At 38.0% G+C, this 21,172-nt stretch overlaps 3 protein-coding genes and 1 long non-coding RNA gene across 9 annotated transcripts; 3 read left to right on the top strand and 1 right to left on the bottom strand.

Annotated features, from left to right (window-relative positions):
- Window positions 1-583: 583 nt before the first annotated feature.
- LOC137743360 (INCREASED PETAL GROWTH ANISOTROPY 1-like protein 1) lies at window positions 584-3,258 on the top strand. Of its 3 annotated transcripts, none has more exons than XR_015953692.1 (5): window positions 584-1,425; window positions 1,528-1,844; window positions 1,975-2,086; window positions 2,664-2,931; window positions 3,020-3,258. XR_015953692.1 is itself a non-coding variant. In XM_088680520.1 (5 exons), exons 1-5 carry the CDS (start codon window positions 817-819, stop codon window positions 3,066-3,068), a joined length of 1,212 nt encoding a protein of 403 aa, XP_088536646.1. In that variant the 5' UTR covers window positions 584-816; the 3' UTR covers window positions 3,069-3,258. The 3 variants fall into 3 exon arrangements, 2 of the variants coding, with proteins under 2 accessions (XP_088536646.1, XP_068339346.2); XM_088680520.1 differs by having other exon boundaries at window positions 2,800-2,931; window positions 3,027-3,258; XM_068483245.2 differs by having other exon boundaries at window positions 2,800-2,931.
- A 1,976-nt stretch (window positions 3,259-5,234) lies between these two features.
- LOC137743361 (uncharacterized) lies at window positions 5,235-5,753 on the bottom strand. The gene is made up of 2 exons (XR_011069458.2): window positions 5,624-5,753; window positions 5,235-5,473 (listed from the first exon to the last, which is right to left on the bottom strand). It is a non-coding gene; the product is annotated as an uncharacterized LOC137743361 (long non-coding RNA).
- A 1,104-nt stretch (window positions 5,754-6,857) lies between these two features.
- Window positions 6,858-14,863, top strand: LOC137742068 (6-phosphofructo-2-kinase/fructose-2,6-bisphosphatase). 4 transcript variants are annotated; one of them, XM_068481814.2, is made up of 23 exons: window positions 6,858-7,483; window positions 7,596-7,659; window positions 7,815-8,113; window positions 8,297-8,515; window positions 8,777-8,983; window positions 9,090-9,185; window positions 9,404-9,502; window positions 9,611-9,640; window positions 9,970-10,023; window positions 10,378-10,431; window positions 10,515-10,592; window positions 10,702-10,793; window positions 10,869-10,926; window positions 11,026-11,100; window positions 11,408-11,455; window positions 12,265-12,362; window positions 12,728-12,803; window positions 13,423-13,485; window positions 13,620-13,711; window positions 13,776-13,844; window positions 13,925-13,988; window positions 14,089-14,154; window positions 14,505-14,863. In XM_068481814.2, exons 1-23 carry the CDS (start codon window positions 7,280-7,282, stop codon window positions 14,580-14,582), a joined length of 2,283 nt encoding a protein of 760 aa, XP_068337915.2. In that variant the 5' UTR covers window positions 6,858-7,279; the 3' UTR covers window positions 14,583-14,863. The 4 variants fall into 4 exon arrangements, with proteins under 4 accessions (XP_068337915.2, XP_068337916.2, XP_088535574.1 ...); XM_068481815.2 differs by having other exon boundaries at window positions 6,981-7,483; window positions 13,620-13,705; XM_088679448.1 differs by having other exon boundaries at window positions 7,015-7,483; window positions 8,768-8,983; window positions 13,620-13,705.
- A 4,192-nt stretch (window positions 14,864-19,055) lies between these two features.
- LOC137743928 (RING-H2 finger protein ATL64) lies at window positions 19,056-20,231 on the top strand. Its single transcript, XM_068483859.2, has one exon. The coding sequence runs from the start codon at window positions 19,229-19,231 to the stop codon at window positions 20,045-20,047; it is 819 nt and encodes a 272-aa protein (XP_068339960.2). The 5' UTR covers window positions 19,056-19,228; the 3' UTR covers window positions 20,048-20,231.
- Window positions 20,232-21,172: the final 941 nt, after the last annotated feature.

The following is a 21,172-nucleotide window of genomic DNA, read 5'->3' as shown; positions in this document are numbered from 1 at the left end:
CTTTAGTGTAGGGGTTTTGTTGAATTCGATTCTCATTGATCACCTCTTTGTTGGTTTGCAGAGCACAGAGTTAGGCTTCACCTATATGTTTGTACCTCTCCTGCTATTGATCTACCTGTCGACGTATGTACCAAATTAAGGTAAAAGTTGACATACATTGTTAATTCATTACGTGAATGCTCAAGCTTTTGGAATTATGAATACACTACCTTGCCAATGATATTCTAACATAATTGTATTAAATACTCAAGAAAAAGATGGGTTTTATAGTAAACTTGACCAAAGAATATAATGTTGCACCTAAACCAACTAGTATATAGTACTTGCAATCAAGTCCCTTACCTACAATTCAACATTGCCATTAAACAAATGACAGAATAAACTAATGTTAACGTATAAAGTCTTGCAAATGTAAAAGTATCCTTGTCTAAACTAAGGTTAACATATTTGGATCAAGTGAGAAAACCATCTACGCTCTGCACTTGAGGTCTCTAGGTTCGATTCTCCTCACTCTCACTAAAAGAAAAAGAAAAAGAAAAAATCATCTACCCTATATCTAGAGTCGTATGTACCGTTTTCCCTCCGGGCCTTGCTCATTATTGTTTATATCAAAATGAAAAAGGGCAAACTAATGTTAATGTAGTATTAATGCCCTAATAAACGACTCGCTAGATCAGCATCAATCGTCATGTTTACGTGAACCCACCAAGCCTTACATCAAAAGTAAGACAACATAACATAAAAGAGGAACGAGCCAGCAACTCGTTTGTCACCTCTAGCTATCTCCTTCCAGTGAAAGCATAGCAAACTCGGACGATGCCAGAAGAAGATGAAAGCACCGAGATCGTCATCTTTCTCAGGAAAGAACTCGAAGCCTCTCTCGAAAAGAACGGCTCGTTGGAGAAAGAAAACCATGAATTGAAGCAAGAAGTTGGTCGTCTTAAAGCTCAAATAACTTCCCTCAAAGCACACAACAATGAGAGAAAATCTGTGCTGTGGAAGAAGTTTCAAAGCACATTGGAGCAGAGTGCATTGGAGCAGAGTCCAGGGAAAGAGAGACCGAATCCGAAAGTAGACTTCACGGAATCTCAAGCCATAAAGGAAAGACCGGCAGCAAGATTATTACCAACCGATGCACCACCACCAACACCAAGGCCTCCTCCTCCTCCTCCTGCTTTGTTCAAGGAGGTAAAGGAAAATAAAGGGCCTTCAGCACCAGCACCGCCGCCTCCTCCTCCGCCCTCAAAATCGTTAATCGGGTCAAGAGGAGTGCGACGTGTGCCAGAAGTAATTGAGCTGTACCGTTCACTTACAAGGAAAGATGCACACATGGAGAACAAAGCCAACCCTGCAGGAGTTCATGCTTTTGCACTTACTAAGAACATGATCGGAGAAATCGAAAACCGTTCATCTTATGTTTTAGCTGTACGTTATATAGCACATGATTTCCGCACAAGCCTATTCTTCATATTCCATAACTCATACGATCAGAATTTTTCTGATACTAATTTCTACATTCATGGACAGATAAAGTCGGAGGTCGAAACGCAGGGAGAGTTCATAAATTTCTTGATCAGTGAGGTGGAGTCTGCAAAATTTACAAATATCGCAGACGTGGAAGCATTTGTTAATTGGCTGGATCGGCAGCTATCTTCTTTAGTTGATGAAAGAGCAGTGCTGAAGCACTTCCCGCAGTGGCCGGAACGAAAGGCAGACACGCTGCGAGAAGCCGCTTTCAGCTACAGAGACCTGAGGAATCTGAAAAACGAAGCCTCATCATTTGAGGACAACATGAATGAGCCATCAATCCTTGCTCTGAGAAGAATGGAAGCATTACAAGACAGGTATGCGTGGAGTACAAAAGCTTATTACCATTCCATTGATATAGAAAATTGCAGATGTGTGTCAGGTCAGTTGATTGGAGTAGTAGCTTATAATATCGTCTCGTTTAATGTCAGAAGTCCAATTTTGCAGGTTGGAAAGAAGTGTGAGCAGCACAGAAAGAACAAGGGAGAGTGCCAGCAAGAGGTACAGGGATTTTCAGATCCCATGGGAATGGATGCTGGACACAGGGCTGATGGGTCAGGTAGGTAGATAACTATGTTTTACCAATAACTTTAATTTGGCAATCATCCAGATAATAATTTCTGAATCCTATGTTTACTTTTGACTTCCATTAAAGTGGTACTAAATTGTGGTTAATTAGAGCTCAAGTAACTAAATATCTATGTTTTTTAGCCGAGATCAATTTTTTTGCACTCATTTTGTGTGTAGTCTCTATTATTGAATGATACGAGTTAAGTTTATGTCAATAGAGTTAAGGAGAGTTAAATTTATGATAACAAAGTTAAGGAGGGTTAAATTTATGACAGTAGAATTAAGGAGAGTTAAACTTATGGACACGTATCAATCAACGATAGGAGCCACAGGAAGGCCCACACAAAATAAAGGCAAAAGATTTGAACACTTTCTAGCTAAGCAAACCCCCATCTAGTTTCAACTTTCGACTGATTAACAATGATGTGGAAGCTATAAAATTTGAAAATTGTGAACATGAATTGACAACACTATTCTACAAGACTGTAGATAGCAGTTCGCGAAGAATAAAAAAGTTGTTATTAACACTCTTAAGATAATCGTTCTTCACTCTACGACTGTTTCAGAGTGCTAACGACAATACCTGAGGAGTGGATTTGAAGCAAGGGGTGGATTCACGCACATTCATTCGAAAACATCTCATTTCACCCAAAACCATCGATTGATAATAACTGCATATCTTGTACACATAACTATTTGCAGATGAAACTGAGCTCACTGAAGCTAGCCAAGGAGTACATGAAGAGAATTACCAGAGAAGTGCAGTCTAATGAATGCTCAAGAGAAGAAAATCTCCTGCTTCAAGGAGTCCGATTCGCTTTCCGGGTACACCAGGTAGTGAAGCGCTTCACAAACGCCGTTCCAAATTTCTTGACCTACTTGTTAATTCGTTGTACCAGGTACTCACACACAGAAAATTCAGTTTGCAGGTGGTTTTGATTCGGAGACGGTACTTGCATTTGAGGAACTAAAGAAGATAGGCGCGAATAGTAGAAGAAATGGCACGATTTAGCTCACTCTATACGTACATGAACCCAGAAATTGATCGATGGGGGGTGTCAGCAGATTAGTTGTAGCAGAAAATGTGTTTGTAAAATGTCCAACATATAACGTGTTTGAAGATATTATACTGGTAAAACTACAAGATTAATTTAATTTGAATTGGGTGCGACAGGTTTCACTCAGGGAAATTCTCCGATTTGGCGGAGGATCACGTCGTCCGTCAGACCACACTCACAAAGAACGTAATCCCTTCTTTTAGGGTTCCACCATTTGTGCTTCCTCAACTAGCATGCACACTGAACACCACCGAGTCCTTAAACAGTAAACAAGAATTTGATCGATACTCTGGATGCAAAGAATCGAAATCAATAATACTAGACACACCGACTCTTTTACCAACTATTATCTCAACTCCCTCACATGACGGAACCATATTGGATCCAAACCAGGTAAGATTGTTGAAACAAAAGTTAAGAAAAAAGTCGGTGCTTCTAGCATTACTTGAAGAAAAGGAAGACAGGAAGTGCAGAGTTGCTCATTCATTACAAATTCTCTCGAGACCTTCTGGGATCTAAAGGACTCACAAGAACATGACTCGGTGTATTAGAAGTTTATACACTCCTACTTGAGGAACCCTAATGGAGGGAGTTCAGTTCTCTTGAGTGGCCAAATAGGTGATGGTTCACTCGTCGGACCCAAATATTTATAATGAATCCTTTGCACAACACTCATAGACAAGAATGTCTCTACTTATAGATATAAAAACATAATGCGGATCATCGTTAATCCTCTTTTCATTAAATCTGAATCCACTACCTTTTCTCAAAATTCCATGTGCATGTTCTAGATTAAGCCAGTGGACCACGTCACCCGTCCGACCACACTCACAAACTCACACGGAGCATAACTCCTTATTTGGGTCACAAAAGATAGAAATTCTAGCATAGGGAAACCAGAACCCCTATGTCCCAGACAGAACAACCACCCTACACCACACCCTCGATTGTTAGACCAACCCCTACTCCACTCTTTGACCCCACCATTTTTTCAGTCCTAGTCTAGTTTTCGGACGAAAGAGGGTGGGATCAAAAATAGGGTTAAGTGTGAAGTTGAAAATCAAGGAGGTGGGGTAGGGTGGTTCTTTGTGTCTTGACCATATGGTTGAGCTGATCCGGTGCAAAACCGTAGAATTTCTTCCTCCTCAGACACCAAATGCTTGTCCAACACAAATGCAGGGGATTCGATTTTCATGAGTATGGTTGGACCAGTAACGTGGTACACCAACCAAACCTAAGCAAGCATACCAGTTCATCAAGATACAAATATAAGTGCCTCATTCTCTTGGTCACAGATTAAGGATTCATGGTCAAACACCCTTTAGATTTTATATCAAGAGTTTGAGATTTTAAAAGCTCATTCATTTAATCTCCACCCATGATCAAAATCTAATGGTGGATGACCACACATTCCTTGGTCACCAAACATTTCTTAAAAACATGCTTTGGATAAACATAATCCTCCTAAACAAATCTGAATGAATATTGCTATGCACAACAACCTTACATGAATTTGTGGTATGTATTTTGGTTATAAGATAGGTGGAAAAGTAGCAAACATAGCAGCACTCATCCAAATCCGCAAGACTACAATAAGATAAAGAGGTTCCAAGTTCTGAATAATTTGTGAACCGTCAAGACTACAAAAAGTTGAGTAAATTTCTTACAAATGAGAAGCTTAAGAAAGGGTTGGATGATTTTTTTTTTTTTTTTTTTTTTCAAATTTTAGTTTGGAGAAGAATTTAGGAAGGATCAATGATGGATTTTATGTAACGACCCGTCCCCAAAAATTACGGGGACGGGTTGTTACATTTTACCCAGAACTTTCCCTAAAACCTCCCCCATTTTTCTGAGAATAAAAAACCAACTCTTCTATCTTTCCTAAAACTTCCCAAATTTGAAAAATCCTCAAACTTTTCACCAAATTCAAATGGGTGTTTAGGGTTAACTAAACTATTTGATTTCTACCCAAAATTTAACGTTTTACTCAGATAAACCACAATGTAAAAAAATCAACAAAAACAAATCAAACATGTAAAATCACAATTTCTTCCAAACAAAGCAATCCTCGCAGCCAAATTATAAAAAGCAGTCAAATTTCATTTGAATAGTAAGAAAAGTAGCAAAGGTAAAAAGATAAGAACATCAAAGGTTTCACATTAATTCTAAACAAACCGCTAAGTCTGACAAGATCCAAAACCCTAGGGGACAGAAGAACCGCCATGCGAACGAGCTCCACGCAGCTGCTCCTCTCACTTAGATCTCTGCCTCATCTTTCGGCGCTTCCTCTTCAACCTCCTCATCCTCTTCTTCTTCCACTGCAATTAAACGGAACCAATTATAGGAGATTGATCTTGATAGATTGGAGACTAAGGCCTTGTTTGGCAAAGCTTATAACTTATCATAAGCACTTTCAGGAAAAGCTAAAAAATTTGGATGCAGAAATGTGAACTGGTTAGAGTTGTTACCTTGGCTCTCATGGCGGCGAAGCGTGACTGGAAACCCTTGCGCTGTTTGTTGGAGGTCCTCCGATGAGAACCGGCGGATGAGAAATGGGTGTTGTGTTGTGGGAGTGAGGCAGTGAGGGGGAGGTTAGCGTTTATAAGTAAAACCCTAGCTGTGTTTTGGGCCGTTGGATGTAATCCGACGGACATGGGCTCGACCCGGGTAAGAATTAAAGGGCATTAGTGGGCCATCTTCTAAATAGCTAGACCTATGCTGTTGTTTGGGCCGTGGCCCGTAACTATTATCACTGTATACATCAGAGGAAATCGAAACTTTAGAGCTCGTTTGGAAAAACTTTTTTGCATGTATTTCCGCTTAGAATTACTTTTAAGTAAAAAGACTTCTACCAAAAGTATATTAACTTCAAGTACTTTGTTTGAACCTAGAAGCATTTCTAACATTTTATGTCATACAAATGGTTTCGATAATTTAAAACATTTTTAGTTATTTTAAAAATATTTCTAAATAGACTGATGTGCTTTTAAATGATTGTAAATTCTTTCAGAGAAATTATTTTTTAATTTCAAAAATATTTGAAGTACTTCATTTTAAGTACTTTTTCAGAATTTACTTGTATATTTATCATTAAAAGCACCTCATTGTTATACTAATGACCCTAAAAGCGCACATTACTACTCGCAACATGAGATAAAAATATGCTTGTTAGAGAATTCAAAATACTAATTCCTCGGAATATAATTGCCTTTTTACCAAAAAAAGGGAGTGTAATTTACCTGAATATTCTATTGGTCCCAAGCATATATCCAAAGTTATGTTGCTAATTAATCTGCCGTTCATCAAAATTTTGTGGAGGATATTTGTTACGAAATTTGATATAGAAGCAAGAACAAGAATTCGAACACCAAACTTCTTTCAACAACTCCAAAAAATCTACTAAACTAATAATTATGGAAATTAAAGATAAATAAGTCGATTCCTTTTCAACTTTCGCAAAACATAAAATCTTGTTGACTTGAAATCGTTATTTTTGAAAATAAATAAGTCAATCACTGATAAAAAAAAAAAAGTAGTTGGCCTAACATAATCAAAGCATTTGACAATACATAATATCTATATTGTTCTTATCAACAAGAAGAGTAGATTTAAACTTCAGTCATCTTCTAGTTGTTAGAAGAAAAAATTCCGTAAATGGTTGATTGAGATAATTACATTGCTAGATCGTTAATCCAAACCACTAATCTGATCGATTCTAACCTAAAACATCATGACATATGTTAGTCCAGGATCAAAACATGTATCACGCACAAGAAGCGAATGTATCTTAATAAAACAAGGATAACAAGTATATTAATAATATATTCAATATATTAATATCAGAGTCAAAATTTTCAGTGTACTTAATATGATTTGATTTTGCAACTTCTCCTTCTAACGTACCGGGGAAGGCCTTAGCCGCGGCGGTGACCCCATCATCAAACTAGAAAGCTAATCCAATCCAACCCGAGGCCGGCAGCCTATAAATTCAATCCAATCCAAAATATTTCCAATCCCACTCATTTTCCATCTCTAACTCTCCACTCCCATTCTATCCAATCCCAAAAACTCGCACCACAAAGCGCACTCACCGCCGTTCTGAGCAGAGAGAGAGGAGAGAGAGAATGGGGACCGGTGCGTCCAAGAGGAAGGACGACGGCTCGCACGGCGGCCATGAGCCGGAGGAGGAGGAATATTTGGACCAGGGAGGTGGGCAGCTCTATGTGTCGCTGAAGATGGAGAACAATTACAAGCTCAAGAAAGGCGAGCTCCTCCCTCACGTCTTCGGCTCCGTCCCGCTCGTTGGCTCTTGGGATGCTTCCAAAGCTGTAATCTTTCTACAAATTCAATCCAATTAGTTCGCTGACTATCTATTAGTTAATCCCGTTTTTGTTTTCTGATTGCTGATTGATGCAATTGGTTGTATTGAATGATTGTTAGCTTTCAATGGAGCGGGAATCGACTTCCATGTGGGAATTGAGCTTTGTTGTTCCTCCGAATCATGGTAATTTATGATTCCGCTTTCGATTTTCGACTTGTAATTCGGAGCCTTGAATTGCTGTACTAGTATTTGCTTAGTTTAACTCTGTTTCCATTGTGGAGTGGAAAGATCTTGGCTTTCGATTTCTGATATGATTGGTTTTGTTGTATTCGAACTAGAAACTTTGGACTTCAAGTTCCTTTTGAAGCCAAAGAACAATGCGCCTGCACCTTGTGTTGTGGAGGAGGGTCCGAACCGCCAACTCATTGGAGGGGCCTTGCAAGGGGATCAAAGGCTGGCTATATTTAGGCTTAGCAGTGATGAGGTTCTTGAGTACCGGGTGTTCATTAAGGCAGATAGGGTATCGCCGTTTGATCTTGCAGCCAGTTGGAGGGCTTATCAGGATAACCTTAGGCCTTCTGCTGTTCGCGGAATTCCTGATGTCAGTTTAGGTACAGTGCCAGAGATAGGTGCCGAGGTGCGTTCCAAGTCAGAAGCTTTGCATCTCTCTTATTGCTCATTCATTATATTGACATTTTATCGGTTGTAATGGTGGTCCTGGTTGGCTCAAAGTGAGGTTATTAGATTGTTTCCATACCTGTTTAAGAAGCTTTTGACCATTTTCGTTGGTTGGCTCAAAGTGGGGTTGTTGTATATGCAGAATGGCTCTTCAGCTAGTTTGGAGCTTGACCTTGAATATTATGTCGTTCCAGCTCCTTCAACTTCTGCCAATTCAGGTCATGTTTACGCAGCTAACAAGACCGAGACTCCAAGGTCATTAAATCTTTCTGGAGTTTTTACCAATGCAGATGGCTCTACCACTGCTTCACATACCTTCAACGATAGTGGTGTTTCAGATGATCGACCTGCAACTAAAAAGGTTTATCACATTACCTGTGTGCCTTTTTTTTAGTTTTATTTATTTCTAAATTATATTCTCTCTCTCTCTTTCACCCTCTCTCTCTCACCACTATCTAACATCTATCTATTCTTACCTTCTCATTGTTTTATTGCAATTTTGAGCAGAACAACTTTTACAATAGGAGGCTCTAATCATGTTTTGGTTCTGGGACAATATTTGACTCTGGAGAATTTTAATACATTGTACCGTAAGCATACCTTTAATTCAAAGTTTATGCAGGAGATGGAGGTTGTTATCCCAGATTCATCCAATCTGTCTTCTTCCTCTGGGATGGTTGAATCAAAGTCAGTGGGAACGTTTTCACCTTTCCAAAAGCAAGATAGTCACAAGGGTCTCTTTGTGGATAGAGGTGTTGGATCTCCTAGGCTAGTTAAATCTTCTAGTACTAGTACTTTCTCTGAGTCCAGATTTGATACAGAAAAAAAGGTCTGTATGGATTAGCATCTTGCCTCGAAGATTATCAAAAGTTAACTCATCTTCTATCTGCAGTGGGTGTTGTTCTGAAACTCTATCTTTCTATGTTTTATATCAGAATTCAATTCCAGAAGCTGCTGGAGCCGTTGCAGCTGCAGCCGTAGCTGATCAAATGCTTGGACCAAAGGAAGATAGGCATTTGGCAATTGTCCTGGTATTGCCCTGCTTGGGTGATTGGCCACACGGCTTAGTACTTGATAAATATAATCATCTGCTTAGTGTTGTTTCTTAGTTTGCTTCTTGGTAATTGTAAAATTGAATGTATTACTTAGTAGCCTAAAACCTGAAACATAGAAGGTTTTATTTTGGTTGATTCAAAATTTGTTCATGACCACTAGAACAAACAGTTCTAACAAGTTTTACGTACTTAAGGTTGGTTTGCCTGCTCGTGGAAAAACTTTTACAGCAGCTAAGCTTACAAGGTATCTCCGCTGGTTGGGTCATGATACCAAGCACTTCAATGTTGGAAAGGTTACTACTTTTTTATGACTGACAATTGTTTGTTGTATTCATTGTTGGAAATATATGAAGATGGACACCAACATGCCTTTTTTGTTTTTGTTTTTTTTTTTGTTGCAGTACCGCCGTCTTAAGCATGGAGTTAATCAGGTAAAACTGTAGGTTGTTGAAAGTTTGATTTGGTTGATTAATTGGCAGAGATTTTAGAAGTCATTAGTGGTTAACTTGTTATCTGTTGACTGATGAGTCATCCTACAAAATGCAATCCATTTGTCTCGCTGCCTAACTTTTTCATCACTAGAATCTTAGTTTAAACTTTTGCAAACATGTCATGTGGTATTCCTGTGTCAAAAGAAAATAGACATGGTTCCACAATAGTGAAGATGTGGGTGGAGATATAAATTTAAACAGTGTTTAAATTATTTAATCAAATAGTTCTTGGGTGCCCTGCAAAATCTCACCATATTTTATTCTTGCAGACTGCTGATTTTTTCCGACCTGACAACCCTGAAGGCATGGAGGCACGTAACGAGGTGAATGTCCTTGGATTTACTTTCTTTTAGACTTCATAAATCATGATAGATTCTCCTGTTTAGAAAAGACACATCTTGAACGGATGTTTCTCAAGTGAAATAGATGAGGTCTTATATGAAACACGAAATAGAATACGATCCTAATGAAGTGAAAACACCTTGAGGGTAAGCACTTTTAGCGTATTTCAGTCAGGTCTTAGTGCACCACAGTCTATAGATGCTTGTAACTCTGAGTGTTTCTGCTTGAGAATAGTACTGTTTATAGGAAATTGGATTTCATTGGGCAAATGGCTAAGTTAACACAATATTAACCTTTTTCTTTGTACATAGTTTTAATATATCACGTGCTACCAGGTAGCAGCCCTGGCATTCGATGACATGGTTTCTTGGATGCAAGAAGGTGGCCAGGTAAGTCCTTCTACATGAGTGATATTGATCTCTACTGGTGTCTGCTTAATCCTTTCTTTTTGACAAATCCAACTGGATTATAGGTAGGAATATTTGATGCCACAAACAGTACAAGGAAACGGAGAAATATGCTCATGAAATTGGCTGAAGGAAAATGCAAGGTACTATGAGTATTGCATGGAGTGACAGTTCCCATATGACATTGTAAAAACTTGTTCTTAAGCTCTTCTAGTATATGTTTGTGTATTAATGTTTATATATTCTCTGCAGATTATTTTTCTGGAAACGTTATGCAACGATGAACGCATTATAGAAAGAAATATACGTCTTAAAATTCAGCAAAGCCCTGATTATGCAGAACAGTATGGTTTAGACCTGTACCATTAGTTCTTTATCTTGATTGATTCTGCAGTACATTAATTGTTGCCCCTCTGCAGGCCAGATTTTGAGGCTGGACTACAGGACTTCAAAAATCGACTGGCTTATTATGAAAAAGTACTTCCCTAAACATATATTATTAATGGTTTGGTGACGTTTGGTCTGTAACTATTCTTATTATTATATTTAGATTTACATTTATTCTGCCACTGCTAGGTTTATGAGCCAGTAGAAGAAGGGTCATACATCAAAATGATAGATATGGTCAGTGGACATGGAGGCCAACTACAAGTAAGTTCACATGATTTTTGCATTGTTTTCTTGAAGAGTAGTGGACTGCGGTAATTATATCTGAACATGCTCTTAGGACATGGTCGTGTTTTGTATGTTCAAGAGGTAGATATAACTAATGGATTTTGACATTTCTACATCTTCTGAAATTATTAAGCGTGTTATTGTTGAACCTCCTACATATATGTAAATTCAATTTAATGCAACTATGTTCTTCGCCCTTTAGAATCCTTGGCCTAGATTTTTATGCACGTGTAGCTTTGACTTTTGATTCATATCCACTCAGAAGCTTTCTATTTTGGTTCAGGTGAACAACATCAGTGGCTATCTTCCCGGACGAATTGTTTTCTTCCTGGTATGTTATTCTCTGAAGAATATAGTTCAGTATTGGCATAACTCATACTCCTATTCTTTCAAGGCTTTTATACAATGGTGGTAATCTGAGGGCCCCTTGGGTATCCTCCTTAAAGACTACGATCATTCTTAAATATGCGAGTTCGCAAATACAAGATTAATTATTCAAAAACTTCTTTTTGAATATCTGACATTTAAACCTATGTTTAAATATTTTTACATAACCACCAGATCCGCCAACACCAACTTCAGATTTGAAGTAACGATCTAATCACCATGATGAACAATACAACCATTAGATTGTGATAGTAGCTCCGGGACTTTTGGCAGAGTCGAAGCAGTAATTGAGGCGATGACAAAGCAGAGAATAGAGAGGAAAATAGAGAGAAAAGATAGGATTTACAGAGACAGAAAGAAGAAATAGAGAGATCGTCGTTAGTTTCTTAAGGCAGAGAAGAGAGAGGTTTCAAGAGAAGATAGAGATGAGAGAGTTGCTGAAACAAAAACTCTAAAACCTTACATTTTGTGTTTTAAAACTAACAATCTGTCATATAATAAGTATAACAATCTGACCATAATCTGTTGGAACTGCACTTGATGGTGGTTAACTGTTAACCATCTTAGTATAAGGTTCCTCTTTTAAATTGCACTTTTAACCACCATACCAAAATCTTACGTTGATTATCCCCAAGCCCCAAACGCCTTCCCCACCCCCAGCACCTCTTTTGCGCTCCCTTGGCACTCTTTTTTGGTCATTTTGTCTCTTCATTCTTTGGTCATGTATTCATATATTTCTGGTACACTTTGTAGGTGAATACACACCTCACTCCCCGCCCAATATTACTTACTAGGCATGGAGAAAGTAAGGATAATGTTAGAGGCAGAATTGGAGGAGACAATCCTTTGAGGTTTGCCTTTGCTGTTGATTATCTTGATATAATAATACTGGTTTATTCATGTTAAAATATGCATTTAGTATAGTAACCGCTCAACCGCTCAAACTTATCTGATCCTCAATTCTATTCTCGTTTTATAACTCGTAAGTATGCTGCTATTCATGTTTCTATTTACTAACATACAATGGTGTTGCTCCCGCCACAGTTTCATTTCAGTCCTATTGTACAATTTGGTTTTGCCTCATTATAAGACATGTTCCTTAGATTTTTTCTACTTTCTTCATAATGCATTTTAAATTCCATGTAAATTTTGTTTTTTGATGGTTGTCAATGCTGGGTTGTGAGTTACCAAATGATATTCCTAATTGTTTCAACAGTGATACCGGAGAAATTTATGCAAAGAAACTTGCTAACTTTGTTGAAAAGCGACTGAAATCAGAACGGGCTGCTTCTGTAAGCTTCAGCAATATCTAATGTTCAGTTTGAATTTTGTTGATTTCCATATGAAGTAAATGCTTGCTGTGAGTTGATCCTTGTTTCTCATGTAGTCTACATATATCTATTGATCCCAAAAAACAAGTCTACATCTCTCTCTTACTAAAACATGCTTTGACCATGGGTGGTGTGATGGATAAAGCTAAATGTTAATTAGAAGATATGTAGTATCAGCTGTTTAACATTGGAAAACTATAGTACGCTTTTGAATGTACATTTACTAACTATTGTTTTAAGAATCTAGAAAGAAAATACTTCAAAATCAGACCAACATAATTGAGGATTGACCATGAGTGGTGGAGATGCAACCGGGATTTAATGCGAACAAATATTTTATGCGTACTGATTATCTTAATAGTGAACATATTTTAATGTCTGGGTTCCTTTCTTCATGGTATGTAGCATATGTAAGAGGTGCAGCCATGTCCCTGAAATCACTTCTTGACTTTTGTTGTTTGAAAGTTTAGCATTTTGATTTTTTGTTCATTTGTTTTCTAACTTTTCTTTCACTGTCCCTTGACTGAATGCATAATACGTGAGTATAATGAATAATACTACTTTTCTTCATGCTGTTCAGATTTGGACTAGCACACTGGAGCGAGCAATATTGACAGCAAGTCCCATTGTAGGATTTCCTAAGGTTAGTGTGCATCGTTTAGAATGTCATAAAATTCTGTAGCCTCTCAAGTTTTATACATTTAAGACTACCAATAGTCCCAGAAATTTAAATATAATTAAGCATAGTTGGTTTATGGTTCTTTACAATTTTGGTAGATACAATGGCGTGCACTGGATGAGATAAATGCTGGAGTCTGTGATGGAATGACGTATGAAGAGATACAGAAAAATATGCCAGACGAGTATGAGTATGTTACACTATTCTCTAAGTTAGAAGTGGTCTTTGTTGTTTGCTAATATGTTTGACTGCAGAGCACGTATGAAAGACAAACTGAGGTATCGGTATCCTCGTGGAGAATCTTATTTAGATGTTATCCAAAGGTTTGTAGTTTACAGTTACAATATACAATTTCTTGTAAGCCAACCTCTTCAGTAGAATTTAACTTCCACCGCAAATGCAGGCTAGAGCCAGTAATCATTGAACTTGAACGACAACGTGCACCTGTTGTGGTTATATCTCACCAGGTAGGTGATACACATGGCTTTAATATATGCTTAATGATCGTCTTCTTCTCTTTCTTCTTTCTGTATAATTAAATGCTTGTTTATTGTTTCATTTTTGTAGGCTGTTTTGAGAGCATTATATGCTTACTTTGCCGATAGGCCTCTGAAAGAGGTTCCACACATTGAGGTTATTGCTTCTGTTTCGTGCATTTCTTGTATTCTATTGCCTGCTTCCCTGAACATTCCGAGTTACTTACACATGGTTATTGTCGGCTTGAAATAAAAAAGGCCGAAGGCCAAATGCCCTTTACCCTTTTGTGCTCTAGTTACGCTTGGATAAGTTTTCTTCATGTCTAATCCCTTTTTAATCCTCTCGAAATAAAAATCAATCACCTCTACCTTCGACATACCGTGAATTTTATGAGTTATCTGATCCACGAGCCCTGAAAGATCTGTCTGTCTTCGTTCATAAACTTAACGGTTTGCTTTAACTGATCTCATGAAGGTCTTTCTGACAGCCATTTTTTCAATTTTCAGATGCCACTTCACACCATAATAGAGATTCAAATGGGAGTTACGGGTGTACAGGAGAAAAGATACAAGCTCATGGACTGAATATTTGCTACCCGAAACTTTTCGTTGTAACTTAAAAGGTTCCGGAAAATTTCCGTTTGCCTCAAATTATTTTCTCCGAATCTCCGTTCGTATCTCCATCTGTTGACACAATGTAGTCTTAGCAGAAATGTCTCAACTGTATATCTACCTACAATAATAAGTAATCCAAACTCTTAGCAACGTAGTGATTTCACTATTGGCTCCTGTTATTCTTACCATCTTACCAAAATATGTAAAGATTTCTTGTATTAATTCTTTGGTTATGTAAATTATGATTTTAGTCTTTGGTTTAGTTACCAAAAAAGCCTATGCAGTTTAAGCGAAGTTTCACTTTAGTTCATATGGTTTGAATTGTTGTGATTAAACGATTGTAGTTTACTGATTGTTGTAGTTCAGGAACAATGATGTAATTCTAATTCCGTAGAAAAGTGACGAAATTAAATTATTGTCCTTGAATTGCAGTAACTAGTAAACAATATGGGTTAAACGACAATAGTTTACCGGAACCAAAGTGGAACTTTGTCGAATTACAAAGTCCAAAAACTTGGCATTTTAAAAATTAAGAGAGGTTTTAAGCAATAGGATCTACACAAAATTCATCCATATTATGCTGAAGAAAAAAAGTTTAAAACCGAAACACAGTGATTTCAAACGGGTCTAATTTCCCTCTCACTCTTCTCTAGGCTCACTGCCCTAGTAGCAAAAGATTTATTGGCTCTGCAATCGCCCAGAATTTAGCAATGTGGGGGTCCTGCTCTATGTGAACAATGTGATGATGAAACAAGGCCGAGTGTGTGACTGTGTGTGTATGGGTGAAGGACTCAAAAGGGGTCACCAGCCACAGAGCCTGCACCTACCTCCAAAGGGCCAAACCCTAAAAGTGACCAGCCATCCCCAAAACAGTACTTGTAGGAAGCAACAGAAAAAAGGTCTGTTTGGTTTCACATGGGAACCCTGATTTGTGAAATAATTGAGCCCTTTGAAAGATTCTTCCCCAGTTCTTCAGTCCTCAGTCTTCTGCCATGAACAAAAACACCCCAAGAAAAGATTATTAGGAAGAGATTATCCTGAGATTATGAGAAGTGTTATTGGCACTCCAAAAATCTCATTCTATACTTCTTACAAGTGTATTTTTCTTTCCAAATATAGAAAGTTTGAAGTGTAGAATGAGATTTTTAGAGTGCCAATAACAATTCCCGAGATAATTAGGTTGATTTTATTAGTCAAATTCATTTTGTTAGGTTTTCTATAAATATGAAAGAAGAAGAAAAGGGAGGGAATCTGTGTTGAGTTTGAAAGTTAATGTACCAAGAGAAATGTTAAGGATACGCTCTCAAAAGTATGACTTTTTATGGACTCTCTGTTGTCTCATGTCTTTTGCACAATATTTTATAATGTCGACACGGAGATTGACATTACTGTGAAGTGGCAGAAGGTCCATGAAAAATTCTACTTTGAGAGAATCTCCTTAATAGTTCCATCTATTAATGGCACATTTGCAAGGAACATGAAAGTTATGAACTTAATTAACAACGTAATTTGTTGAAAAATTGAGTCAAATTTGAAGTCAAAAGTTATACTTGAGTCATTTTCTATGTGCATTGGAGATAGCATTAGAATGGAGAAAGTCATGAATTAGGAAGGAAAAGAAGGAATGTGTATGGGGACCAATTTGCCCTCTATGGTTATTTTGATTCTTGATTTTTCAAGTATTAGGTTATGAAATTTAATAAGATATTCACACTTTTCTGAATTCCATATATGTTAGTCAACAAATATGAAGTCATAAATTCGAGTAATTCTAGTATTTATGTTTTAATAAATGCAGAAAGAATATAAATAATTCAATTACGGTTCCAATTATAATTCAAGTACACATGGAAGGGTATAAATAATTCATGTTTTAGGAAAGTTTCGATTACGATGTTCGTACAGTGATGAGACGTTAAGTGTTAGTGGATGGACAAGTAGGTTCCTCAACCAGGGAAACATAAACATTATCCTAAAGCAAAAGACTCAAATTTCTTGTAAGTTAGCGTATGTACTGTTAAAATGCTTAAGTGACAGTACAATAATAATCTATTTAGCAATAAATATTTATGTTGGTTTCTAAATCACGTACATTAACGATTGACAATCATCTAAATAAAGGCTCTTAAAGAGTAGGCCTCTTTTAGGTGACAGAATCACAATGAAGGAATTGTCCGTAAATAAGCGTGCGATTTCGAGGCGTTGACGCATTTGTGAGGCGCAATTAGTTCTAACTTTCTATAAATTATTGTCGAAAGAACAAAATACGAAAGCACTAAAAATCAAATGAAAGAAATGTGGTTAATTGATTCGATAAATCTCAAGGCCCTCGGGATTCCACCACCTCCATTAAAGAAATAGCACATGAATCCTCTCCCACCTCCGCTGCCGTCGCCTTCACGAGTCTACCATGCATCGAGTTCCCCTTTTCATTCAAAGATTTTCTAATGTACCAAGAATACAGACATATACGTCATCTGTTATTATATAAATCAAGTCGTGGAGAAAAGTGTTTTCTGAATATCTTTTATTTATATAATAACATATAACGTATGTGTTCATGTTCCGAACACTTTAAAAAATCTCTTCCTTACATTCCCCTTGGCCTTGGACATAGGGATCTTCCTTTGACTTCAAACTACGACTTCACCCATTCCCTTAATATTATTGTATTCAAAGCATTAATCTGCGTGAAAACTCTTGAGACTTTTGCCAACCATTACTCGCAAACGTAGGAGTAGGGCAGCCAAGTGTCCGCAAACCCACCATTTTAATCCCATTAGAACAAGGGTTTTTTCTTCATCTTCACGTCAACTCCTCATTACTCAAGCTCCCGGAAATATAGAAACAAAGGGTCACTCAAAGTGAAATCGTTTGGGTGCATTTCTAATCTAATTATATGACATTCATTCACGGAGAATATTATGTTGGTTAAATTTATTTGTTTAAATTTACTCATTAAATGATGTGTAAGATAATGATTTCATTGAGCCTAAATTGTGCTAACAACAAGAATTTCATAGGTGATTGTCAGTCATTGATACATTGTGAGATTGACTTGCATCAACTATAAAAATGTCTTTAACATTACCAAGTCAAACATAAAGTTTGGAGAGTATTGCATTGCTCGTAAAAAGTTTGCTAACCAAATGATGTCACGAGACATATATTAGCATTGTATCTATACGGTTTATAGTAAACCCAAATTTGAGTAAATTGAAAAGTCGAGGTAACAACTAATATTTCTATGCATAAATAGTTGTTAAATGTTGATGCTTATAATCTCACTTGCATGCATTAATGGCTGACACTCATTCACAAGTACATAGATAATTGTGTTTGATATGACACATCGTTGACGAATAAAATCTAGGGTAAATTGCACAAAACTACCTCAATTATTGGGTTAATCACAGTTTCATACCTCATGTTTAAAAAATGTCAATGTCATACCTCATCTACGAATTTATTACAATTTCATACCTTCCGGCAGTTGTCTGTCAATTCATACATTAAATGCTGGAGTGGTTTGAGGCAGGACTTACTTTCTATTAAAAAATTAATTAAATATTAACTAAATATTAACAAATTAAAATTATAAAAAAAAACCCACCCACACCCAGATCTTCCCCATCGTGTTCCCCCCCCCCCCCCTCCCCACCCAAACCTTTCCTTCACCACCCCATTCTCACGGTCGCAGGTGACGCAGAGGGGACTCCCTATCTCCCTCTTTCTCCTGTCAATTCTCGATATCCTCCCTCTCGAATTAGGAAGCGTAACCGCTCGACGTCTCCCTCCTCGCCTCAATCTCTTCGTCAAAGTCGGAGAAGTAATTGTCATCGAGGAAGTTGACAACAGGGACGAAATCGGTGGCCGAGTTCACCGAGTCGTAGAAAAGAGTGATCGGGACTCGCTTGTGGCGTCAGATAAGAGGGTTGGCGGAGTGGATGTCCCGGTTGCAAGTGACGCAAAGGGTCGAGACTCCCTATGGGGGAGGGGGACACGGGTCGATGGGGAAGATCTGGGTGTGGGTGGGTTTTTTTGGTTTTTTATTTTAATATTTAGTTAATATTTAATTAATTTTTTAATAAAAAGTGGGTACCAATTCAAGCCACGTAAACATTTTATGGAAAAATTGACAGACAACTGACGGAATGTATGAAATTGTAATAAATTCGTATATGAGGTATGACATTGACATTTTATAAAGATAGGGTATGAAACTGTGACTAGCCCAATAGTTAAGGTAGTTTTGTGTAATTTACCTTAAAATCAAGTAAGTCTTGCACTACTCCTCCATTTTTTTTTTTTAATACTAAGACGATTCTCAAAAGTAAAACTCTAACTCTTTGCCACCTTATCTTTGTGACACAATTTCTATGTCAATATTATAAAATAATATGTTAAAAAGATGAAAAGACAGAGAATCCTCAACTTTTAAGAGATTCTCCTTAGCATTTCTCTTTTATTTTTTTGGGTAATTAGTGGTACTTTCATTCATTTCTTCACTGACTCAATCATATGACCCATTATATCGACCTTTTCAGTTTTCCCTTCTCACCCATCGGCCTCTGCAATTACTTGCACTATCTCAGCAAAAACTCCAATCCATAATAATGATCAGTCCCAACAACTCCACCACCAACCCCTTCAAACAACTCGTCGACACCATCTTCTCATACGACGGCAATGTCATGCTCGCCGCCTTGGTCTCTCTTCTTCTCGTCATTCTCTTCGTCCTCATCCTCCACATCTACGCCAAGTGGCTATTAGCTCAAGCCCACCACCGCCGCCGGGGAAGCTCCGTCATCGTCTCTCAGGTCCTCGGTCCCAACCGCTTCCAGAACTTCCACACCTTCACATTGAACACAAACTCGGCCAACATTAACAATATTTCGGGCTCTGGTTCATCCAAAGGCCTCGACTCGAAAACCATCTCCGCCATTCCTTTGTTCGTGTACAAAACAGGGCAGTTGCCGGAGATGGCGGAGCAGGAGAGTTGTAAAAATGGGGTTTTGGAGATGGAGTGTGTGATTTGTCTGAGTCTGTTCGAGGACAACGACGTGGGGAGGAGTTTGCCAAAATGCGGTCACTGTTTTCATGTCGAGTGTATTGATATGTGGCTGAGTTCTCACACGAACTGTCCAATTTGCAGAGCTCCGACTGTGGTTGAAACGACGTCAGATCGGGTTGCGGGCGAAGAGGAATCGGTTATCATTGATGTTTTGGATTCTGGGTATGTTTCAAATCGTGGTCTTGTTAGTGTTGGAGTGATGGGTACTGATTCCGACTCGGCATCTTCGTCTTCTCCTTCGTCTTCATCGTCATCGCCATTAATGGTGGGGTGTTCACTGAAGAGAATGCTGAGCAGAAATAGGCCGGAAACTAGCAAGGTTTTCCCAACCACTAATGGGCTAGACCAAGCAGATGCTTGAGTAACTGTCGCAAGTTTTAACTTTCTCGGTGACAGCGCGTGATTAACTTACTATCACATTGTAATTCCCCTTGCGCGATAAAAGTTCTTATCGAGGATCAGAGAGTAGAGAGAGGGTTCTGTGGTTGGTTTGTAAACCAAATTTGTACAGATTTCTTGCAAGTAATACATCGATTTATTTTTTATTTATTTTGTTATATTTTTGGAGCGTATCAGAAATGCCTTTTGTTGACGTTATTGATGAATGATTTGTTCATACCTCTCCGGTTGTTATTGTTTTTCTGATGCGACTTGTGCTAAAAACTTTGGGTCGCTTTTGATATGAAAAGGCATGGTGTCAAAGATTTTGGATGTGACATTTACAAATAGTGTTGTATAGTTAAATGGGGTAACAAACAAACAAGGATGCCAATTTGTAGTTTTCAGGCACAATTCCGCAAAGTGAAAAGGAGACGGTATTAGAAAAAGTAAGCTAGATTAGAGTCATGTTTGTAATCCATATCGTATTCGCAAGGAGTCATCAATTTGCACGCAACTAACGTCAAGGTATTTTGGTAGAGCATCATACTAGTTTGATGGCGTTAGTGGTTAATCTAACGAACTTGTGGCTTCCACCCTAGTGTGTCTAATGTTATAGTGTGGCGGCTAGACCAAATACTCACTCCTAAGCTAAGGGGAACATCGACATACTTAATTAGTGTCTCTAGGTACACAAAAATCCCCAATGGACTCATATTGGCTTCTCGACAATGCCTATAATAATACACTCAAAGATTTGGAGTCTCTTGAATGATATATCAAAGCAGTGGGATGTACAAATGCATTTGTAGTGGAGTGTTATGCCTAGAGGTAAGCATCTATGAGCAGCGCTGGACCTAGTAGAAGCGAGAATGCAGCTTGAGTAACACAAACACTGGGTGAGAACCCAATCCTTTGAAACCCGGTGAGAATCCAATCCTTGGAAACCCAAAAACTCTTCCGCAACGTTCGGCCACAAAGGGTGAGTCAAGGCTAAGATAAAGCCAAAAGACATAGTAGGCGTACAATAAGTGAATATTTTGGTTGGATGAATGAGGCGGTTATAGGTAAATTGGTGGGTTCATATTAAATCACAATTAATATTAGG

The sequence above is a fragment of the Pyrus communis genome, chromosome 11, assembly GCF_041283825.1.
Source record: "Pyrus communis isolate YQ-2024b chromosome 11, ASM4128382v1, whole genome shotgun sequence".
In the NCBI taxonomy this organism is placed as follows: Eukaryota; Viridiplantae; Streptophyta; class Magnoliopsida; order Rosales; family Rosaceae; genus Pyrus; species Pyrus communis.
Note: the sequence above shows the minus strand (reverse complement) of the source record. Positions and strands in the feature narration are given on the sequence as shown.